The sequence below is a fragment of the Halyomorpha halys genome, unplaced genomic scaffold (genome assembly GCF_000696795.3).
Source record: "Halyomorpha halys isolate HHAL.00 unplaced genomic scaffold, Hhal_1.1 Scaffold20.1, whole genome shotgun sequence".
NCBI classification, from domain to species: Eukaryota; Metazoa; Arthropoda; class Insecta; order Hemiptera; family Pentatomidae; genus Halyomorpha; species Halyomorpha halys.
The window spans coordinates 1,502,354-1,512,302 of NW_027110474.1; the positions used below are offsets into that span (position 1 = coordinate 1,502,354).

The following is a 9,949-nucleotide window of genomic DNA, read 5'->3' on the forward strand; positions in this document are numbered from 1 at the left end:
TGTACCTAGTTGATATTAACAGGTTCAGTATTGATTGATCCCCCGCACATTTGGCTGTTTTATGAAATGCTCACTGTCCTAACCAATGTACTTAAAAACTAATTGTTTTTAGTGTCAGCAAAAGTGTCACTTTAAAATGGGTGTTGGCTACTTAATAGCATTAAAGCAGAAGATCAGATATTGATTATAAAAATACTGTAATTTATAATATTCATAAGTAGTTAATAAGAATACTAATATTTTCTTGTAGTTAATCCTTCAAAAACTGAATCCTGTTTGAGCTATGTGAATGACAGTTTATATGCTGGCTGGTGTGCGTACTGAGTGGTATATTTTTGACTATATTTACGTTTTTTTTTGTTTTGTTTTTTTACATATAATTTTCTTTTAAAGACGTTGGGTTAGAATAAAATCTAAGGAGTTATGAATTTTCTTAGGAGAAATAAAAATCATCCCGGGTTGAAAAATTTCAGGTTTGATTTTTTTTTTGCCTACTTCTGATTTACTTAATTTTTTATAAATTTAAAATCATTTAATTCAGCAATGCTTGTTTCTTATTCCACACACACAAAAAACAAAAAAAATGATTAGTATGTAGCCCATAAAGAGTGTAATCAGAGAACTTAAAAATAAAAAATTACTAAAATTTTATGAAATATTTTTTATCTTGGCTTTTAAAGGTACTGTAGTAATTACCCTTGAACACGTATCTAGTATTTTTTGTCCTAGTATCTCCTAAAATGTTTCACTGAAATCAGCATTGCCACATGTGTAGGACTTCCCTTTGTGAGTAAAAAATTGGAACTTGAATGGAGTTTTATACTGTCATTCAATTTTTGTTATTGCCAAAAAAGGTAAGGAAGAAATAAAATAATAATGATGTGTAATAGCAAAATATAAAATGCTACAATATAAAAAAAAATCTTTTTTTTTTCAATTCGCTTATCTTTCCAGTTTTAAATATTTTCAAATAAAAATTATATAATAGTTTATTGAAAAGTTGCCAAACTGCAGGAGGACAATAAACATTGATTGAAAATCTACATGCTATGATATAAATAAATTATTATTTTCAAATGAATTCACTTGTATTTCCATTTGATTCAAAGATAATTAAAACAAATTATATAATATTTAATTGACAAGTTTTCAATCTTTTGCATTTAAGAATGTGTCCTTGGTGAACATTGGTACAGGCTATATTAGGGGGCCCTGAATTATAATGTACCTTGAGATAACGCTTGGGAGAAAGCTGATAAATTATTGTACATCCTTCTAACATAGAATAGGGCTATAATATGTCAGCTTGCAATGCTCAGTAATTGTTGCGGCCTTAGCTGATGAACCAGCTGACAGTCACTAAAGGTTTAATAGAATCACCCTCATTGAAACTACTCGATTTTGTGAAATATTTCTAATATCTCAAAACTTTCTGGATATTTATGGGACTAGGAGAGATTTTTTAAATAAAGGATTATATAATAAAACTCACTACATTAAATTTTTTTTAAGCCAAAGCTATCATATCTTGAAATATTGCTCCTCATTGTAAATAACTTAATGAAGCTGTTCATTTGTTTATGATGTGAAAAGTTATTTATAAAGCTAAATGATTGTTATTTTAGGCTTCACAATGGATACAATTTTGTTTTGGGTTAATAATAAATTTATCTTTTGTGACTTGATTATTCTTGTGATTTTAACATTGACTTTTGGATTCCTTAGTGTTACTGCGGGAGAAGTAAGCAAGAATAAAACTAACAATAAGGTGCTAAATGTTGCCAGTTCGTCAAAAGAAGACAAATCTGTGTGTAATGAAGATGTCGATCCACCTGATAAAACAGTTTGTACTTTTCAGATTTAATATAATAAATGTTAATTTATTTAGAATTTATTTTATAAGTAATTCCACTGATGATAGTTTTTTTTCTCTTTTTAATATAAAATTAAAACAAGTTTTATGCTTGTATTTGAAAGAAACCAGTTGTGTTTTGTTACTTTATTATCTTCTATGGTTTATTTAAATTTTTGAAAATTAAAAAGTTAAAATTGGTTGTTGTTTTAATTTTTTTTCCCATTTAGTTAGTGTATTATAAAGTTAAAACTAGTTTGTAATATATTCATTAGTATTATTTTAGTATGCTGTTTTTTGAAAGATTATTTTATTTATATTTAGTTGTATGAAGAAGTATTCACTATGTGATTTTTTTAAGTTGTGAAGAAATTATGGGGTAAAAGCTCTCACCTTTGCTCTGATGAACTATACAGAACTCTCTACTCACAAGTCAATCAATAAACTCTTCTAGGCTACTTTCATGACATATATAATGCCTACATTTTTCGTATAGATTGGAATTCTAAATTTCTGGTTTTACAATAATTTTTAATTTCAACCTCCACAGAATGTTTTTGAATTAGTATAGCTGTGTGAATTTGTTTGCATTACAAACTAATATTCTGACATTTGGTTTCATATTATGTATGTACAAATTTTTATTTTGTTTTCTCATTCTTTTACTTATATTATTTAATTTTAATTCTTTCTAGGGCCCATTGTTCTGTGAGCAGTGTGGTCTGGAGTTTGCATCTTGGAAACTTTTTAGAAAACATAAAATAAAACACCTTCACGAAAAACCATATAAATGTAATATTTGTCAAGAGTCCTTCAATTATGAAGTAAGTATTTCTTATACATTTCTTTTGATTAACTTTTATTTCCAATTTTTCTCTCTTGGTGACATATTTAGCATGAAATATATTATTCTAAATGTTTTCAGTATTATATGTTGGTTTAATCATGATAATCTATTTTAGTTAGGGGGTGGGTGTTACAGTCAGCTGTACAACTCATATCAGCTAATCGAGTAGATCAGCTGATTCAAATGTATATATAGACGAGCTGGATTCAATAAAAGTCAGTCTTGGGCAAACGTGTTTAACTATATATATATGAATATTAAAATATTATTTCAATATTGTGAGCTCAAGTTGTTTGAAAACGCTCATGGGATATTTCTGTGTAACTTAAGACACCAGAGCCCAAAGAAACAGACAGACAGATATAATTTCATTGTTTTGTGGTCAAATTGTTACAGAAGAATCATGAGATCTCAGTGAATAATTTGAACCATCGAACTTAAAAATTGAGCTGTTTACTTAAAAATTGTTACAAACTTACTAAAGAGTGTGTAAATGTGACAACCCTAAACACATTACCCTACTTTTGGCTTGGTAATAATATAGTTAGATTAGTATTGAAATTTTCAATTTTACAAAAAAGTTTTGTTCTCAACAGAGTTAGGCCAAAATTAGCTATAGTTGAAACTAACAGCTAAAATTGTCATGGATACAATATTTATTTATCAATGGTTCATTCATGAATAAGGTTCATCTCCATAGCAACTTTAGCTGTTAGTTTCAACTATAGCTAATTTTAGCCTAACTCTGGTTCTCTAGTTCCATATATATATATTTTTTTTTTTTTGTTTTGACCAGAACTGTTTTTCAATTTATTCAGTAAGATTTTAAACATTTATTATAATTTTTTTTTTTAGAACAATCTCATTCTGCATTCAGCAACCCATAATGTCGATAATCCATTCTGCCCTATTTGTAAAACAAAATTCAGTAGGATTGCTGGACTTAAGGCACATATCTTGCTTCATGAACAGGAGGAAAGTCTTTTTTGTAATGAATGTGGTGAAGAATTTACAAGTAGCGTAAGTAGTTTTCTAATTACAATTATAATGCTTTGATAGTTTTTATGTTTTATTTGTCAATAAATATTTTCAGCTGGCATTAATTTTAGTATTGAGTTAGTGATTGCTCAACACCTATCACCTATATCGGTTCTTCATGTCTTAATTTCTTATATAGTTTTACTAATCTTTGAAGGTTTGTATGTATATTTCAGAATTTGTAAAAGAGGTTTGCCTATCCCAATTTTCTAAATTTAAGAAATATCTTATTACTAATTGGTATGATTATCTTACTTCAGTAAAAGTAATAAGTTTATTTGCCACGATATATGTATTTGTTGAAATTAAGATGGTAAGAAAAAAAAAAATAATTATCTTACATTTGTTTTTTGTCTTTTCCCTTTCCATTTCCATTGGACTTTCAAGGAACTGTTTTAATTTCTGATTCAAATTGTCTAGCAATGGGGAATTGCCGTCAATATATATATAAGTATATATTTTGTAATATCCTCTTTTTAAATAAATAGTTGTTTTTTTATGTATTCATGGTATTATTTATGTTTATGAACCGAAAAACAAGCTAACCAATTTTCATCAGTCAAGTATGTAGTAAAAATAAGTCATTCAAAATAAAGAAGATTGTGGCACGCGTTCTTTGGAAGTCCATTGAATAGCTGTTTTGTCAAGAGCATTGATTTAAATTTTATAAACTTTTGTTATTTTGTATCATAATTCTATTTACAGTAAATTTAAGAAAAAATAGAAGTTGATAATAAATATTAAGGAAAAATATTCATAAAGAAAATCATATGCAAAACTCTAAACAGTTGTGGTACAATCGATGTTTACATTGAACATATAAGCATGAGAAGGAACAAAGAAAACAAGGACACTTGTTAGTTGGAATGGCGAGGAAGAGGATGTCTCGAGGAAAATGGTGGGGCTGTCTACCTTTGTCTACTGGCTAGGGTAGATTATAGAAAGAAGATCAAGAGTCAGCAGTCATCCAAGAAGAGCATATCATTGAAGGAAGAAAGAGACTCTTTGTTTGGATCGCCAGGTGAGAGGACGTCTCCTGGAAGCAGAGGTAACTGGATTCCTTTGTTGTCTGTTAGATGTAGAATCTTAGGAAAGAAGACATCAAGAACCAATTATCATCAAAGAAGATTATGTAATTGGTTAGTTTGCTCTACCTAGGATTTAATTATATTTGTAAAATTAGCTATTAATTTAGTTAAGTGTCATTGTGTTCTGATTTTCTGGAAAACCCGCTCTCAGATAAGAGTCAATAATATTATATATAATTTAAAATAAAATTCTCATATCTATTTAATAATTAACCTCTTCAAAGCTATATTTTAGATCTGAGAATAATAAAATCTAAAAATTTTCTTTTATTTATTTTAAATAGATTTTGAATATTACAAATTGTATTTTTTTTTATTTACAATGTAATCTTCTTTTCAGGTATACCTTCAAGAACATATGCGAGAGCATAAAGAACAAAAAGTTTCAGTAAATGAACCAACTACCAAGAAATTTATTAAATGCAATATATGTAGTGCAAAATTCAATACATACAGTGAGAAGAGGGAACACTTCAAAGAATTCCATAAGGTAATTCATATCAATTTGTCTTTTTTTAAAAGATTAAAAAATGAATTTACTTTTATTATATCTGTGAGTTTTTAATTCAGTTTATTCTTGATGTTTGTACTATTATGACTTGAACCATAAAAATTGGTTTGAATCTTCAAACAATACCACGTTCAGCCGAGAAAAGTACTTGAAAATTTGTTTACTTGTGAATGAAAGAGTTTTCAGTGATTCCTATAAAATTCTAATTATGCAACTTATGTGGTTTTTGACATGGCCTATTCAGTTGATGACATTTTAGTGCATAATCATTGTTTAACTGGATATTGTAAGGGATAGTCTGTGTGGCGGTCAGTAAAGGTACCAAATAGCAAAAAAAAAAAACTATTTAATGGTAACCTATGTTTCACTCCACATTTCAGGGCTAAATGAAAACAAGATAAAAAAATATAGGACGTGACAAGAAAATTAGAATACATACACAAACAGTAAAATATTATACAAAATATTTTTGTAAAAAAAAAAAAAAAAAAAGTGACAAGAAAATTAGAATACATACACAAACAGTAAAATATTATACAAAATATTTTTGTAAAAAAAAAAAAAAAAAAAGAAGGAAAGTCTTGTTACATCTTACATTGTTTGTATCTTTTTTTTATTTCCTTTAATTGTTTTTTAAATATAATATTTTACTCTTTTTCTAAATGTATTCTAATTTTGTTGATTTGATGTCAGTAAGTGACAGTATATAGTTTTGGCATTAGCTGCAATAAATTTTCCAAAATTGTTGTTTATCAGAACAATGCTAAGGGTTAACAAATTATTTATAACTCTATTAACGCAGTTATCATTTTAATTATCAAATTTTCTTAGTTATCTTTCTTATACCAGAAGCAGAAATTAAAATCCATTAAAATTTACTTTTAAATTTTAAAGATAAATGTAGGTATGTGAAAGTAGTTAAGTGGGATAGGTTTCCACTATAGATTGTTTTATTATTGTATATGTGTAGAAATGTTAATAGTCAGGTATTTTCGGAAAAAGGAGAAAATGAAATGAGTAATTTCAATTACTGACTTTGGTAGACTCCTTTTATTAATTAGTATTGTTGGGACCAAGGTTATAAAATTATCCTATCCATTTATAAGTAATCTTGTCATTACAGTGCTTTACTTATTATTATTTTTTTTTTTTCAGAGTGTAAGAAATCGAAAGTTCAAAAAGTATACATATTCTAACAAGAGAAGAAGAGGAAATAATGTCTGTGAATTTTGCTCGAAATGTTTTGAAAAACCAAGTCAACTTCTCCGTCATAAGCGTATCCACACTGGAGAGCGTCCTTTTAAAGTAATAATCATTAACTGCTTACCTTATGATTATATTTTTATTTATTTGTAATTATTATTACAATATTAAATTATACTATCTTACAATATTGTTTTTATTTATTGCCTTTTGGCATTTTAATCTGCTGTGCACAGCAATTTCCTCCTTGGAAGACTATAAAACTGAAAATATATAGAATAAATATGAATGAAACAATTATATTAATATTGTTTATGATTTTTAATTATAAATTAATCGATTCTTTCTACAAAGCTGATTAAACATCAGACCATCTCAATGACACCTTAATATTGCATCGTCATCTGGTTTACGTATTTGTATCATTAAAGCTTGATCAGATAATCGTGAGCTAAAATACAATTATGAGCCTACAATTGATAGAAGTAAAACTTTATTAAGATGTTTAAAAAGGTCTCTATGATAAAATAATTGGGCCATTCCTTCGATCTAGTAATTAAAAATGATGTGTATAAATTTATTAAAATATAGTTTCACTTCTATCAATATCCCCAAGGAACCATTATTAGTCTTCCAAGAAACATGTTAGCCAAGATCTGTCCAAATCAGCTGTGAAGTTCCACAGAGTTGATAACCCCACTATTTATGTGTATTAAGTAACATCTTTATATTAGAATATGCTTGCTCCTTAAAATTTTTTAATATTTAGTTTAGCTTTATAATTTTTTAATTCTTGTTTATGCCAATTAGGTAAATTCTAACAATTGGTTTTTGTCCTGTTTTAAGTTTTTACTCTTTTACATTTTTGTTCCTCATTCTATTCTTATTATTGCATCAGCATTTATCTTTCAAGTTATAAAAACTTAGTAACTAAGGCTATCCACAGTACCTTTATCTAATTAATTTTTTTACCTTTATTCTATTTTTTCACTATCTTTTTTTTTGTTACATTTCATTTTTTTTTCTTTATCCTAGTGTGAACTTTGCTCCAGAGCTTTCAATCAAAAAGGTTCTTTGCAAATACACATGTTAAAACACACCAGGGAAAGACCATATGTTTGTCAGTATTGTCAAGGCACTTTCAGTCAAAAAGGTATATTTTCTTTTTTTTTTATTTTACCATTAGTATATGTACAAGTAACCTTATGTTGAAGTAAACAATATATTAAAGTATTCCTTATTTATTTGGGTGTAGTGAATCTTCCTTGTTTAATGTCCTTTATTTAGTTATCATTAACAAATTACAATGCTTCAGGGATTCCAGGAGTTCTGTGAGAATGGATATAGATGATTTACTCTCCTTACTATAAATATTTTATTGTAAATTGTAATATAGACAACATTGGTGTACCATTAGAATTTTAATATTAGACTAAGTAGGAAAAGATTTTATTGTAAAATAAATAAATAAAATTGAAGACAACAATGTTAGTTTTCTATTTTCAGAAAGTTAGTAACTTATAAATCATCAAAACCGCAGCCTATTACTAGGACAATACTTCCTTATTCTGTCCTTCTGCTGCATTCTTCAAGTCATTTTTGTCCTAGTAGTACATGCATTTATTACCTTTCCCTTCATTGGGCTATTTGCTTTTATGCTCATACCTGGTGCTAACTTACTGTGCCGTTAAGAGTCATTCATTTCTGTCAGTTTAATTCTCTATTCATAGAGGAAGATTTACAAGCCTCAAGATTTCTACATGAGTCCATATCAGGTTCCATTATTCTTTCTTTCTATTACATCTTACCTCATTTAACATCTTTTATGAACGAAGGTAGTCTTGACATTCATAGGCACTGCAATGATCAACACGTAAATAATCATTATCATTCATTTAATTTATGCTATTATCTGTATTTTAACCTATCTTTTATTATTTCAATTGTTTATCCTTCTTTCAATTCTTTAAGTCTGTTCCTCCATATTTAATTGAAGAATTTTGCAAATGCGCATAAATTATTTATTTCCCTATGGATGTTACATAAAATTTAGTGTTACTGAAAATGGGGCTACGGCCTCAAAAAGTTCTGATTTATTATTAATTTTTAAATAAAGCTAATTATAAAAGAGAGATAATTTTCACTACACTTAACACTTTTACTGTGGTTTAAGAGATATTATTGTTATGCCGTGTAGTACAAGAGCCGGGAAGAAAAAAAGGCAGTTATTTCACCCCAATTTTTTATTACTTTAATGAAAACTGTATAATTACTAGTCAAAACCTATGAGTCGGCCAAGTATAGGTTGGGGGAATAAAAATGGCGGCTGTTTCAAAACCTTCTTAAAAACATTAATTTTTCATTCGGAGCTCCATATCTAGAAAATCCAAAAGAACATTATTTAAAAGAGAGTAAATTTGCTGAAATATAAGCTCTAATAGAGCTATTTACGTCCAATAGTTCTAGAGATATAGCTTTTTAAAAAGCAACATTTCTTAAAAATCTACTGAAAGATTAGTAGTTAGTTAATTTATTTTGAGAAATCCATATCTCAGGAACTATGTGACGTACAGATGTCTATTAGCACTCAAATTAATGCTAGTTCAACGTACCATGACCTATACCTTCATAGAGATAGTAGTTTTCATGATATTTTCTAAAATAAATTGATTTGTAGTTGTTCGAACTATAAGTTTGAGTTTTGAAAAACTTTCATTTCAGAAACCATAGGGCGTACAGATGTCTGCCAGCACTCAAATTAAAGCTAGTTAAATTTACTATAAAATAGTTTATCTTTGTAGGAGTAGTAGCTTTTATGATATTTGACAAAATAAATTCAGAAACTGTTAATTTCTAGTTGTTCGTATAAAATGTTTGACTTTTGAAAAATATATCTCTAGATCCATAAGACACATATATGTAGCCAGCACTCAAAATAAAGGAAATTTAATTTACTATGAAGTAGTTTATGATACTTATCTTCATAGGGATAGTAGTTTTCATTATATTCGGATATGAATATAAATTTGGCAAATGAAAATTTGTCCGAAGAACTATAAATCAATTTATTTTAGTAAATTTCATGAAAACTACTAATCCTCTGGCAATAAATGTATACAAATACTTCATAGCCCATTAAATTAGCTTTAATTTGAGTCCTAACAGACATCTGTACATCAAATGGTTTTTGAGATATAGATTTTTCAAAATAAATTCACTAACTACTGATCTTTCTGTATATTCTGTACAACATTTTTATGAAATATTGCTTTTTAAAAAGCTATATCTTGAGAACTATTGAACATAAATAGCTCTATTAGGGCTTACAGTTTAGCAAATTTACATTAAATGATATTTTTAGTTCTAGTTATGATGTTCTTAGATTTTCAATTGTTGTTGGTAGTTTTAAA

General features: G+C 27.6%; 1 protein-coding gene across 1 annotated transcript in view; it reads left to right on the forward strand.

Moving 5' to 3' along the window:
- LOC106681667 (zinc finger protein 236) overlaps nucleotides 1–9,949 on the forward strand; it is a gene marked incomplete in the record, with an annotated part of 38,745 nt that overhangs the window by 4,877 nt on the left and 23,919 nt on the right. Inside the window, 6 exon segments of the mRNA XM_067048668.1 lie at nucleotides 1,726–1,843; nucleotides 2,548–2,676; nucleotides 3,555–3,719; nucleotides 5,166–5,315; nucleotides 6,492–6,641; nucleotides 7,575–7,692. Coding sequence (XP_066904769.1) covers nucleotides 1,726–1,843; nucleotides 2,548–2,676; nucleotides 3,555–3,719; nucleotides 5,166–5,315; nucleotides 6,492–6,641; nucleotides 7,575–7,692 — 830 coding nt within the window.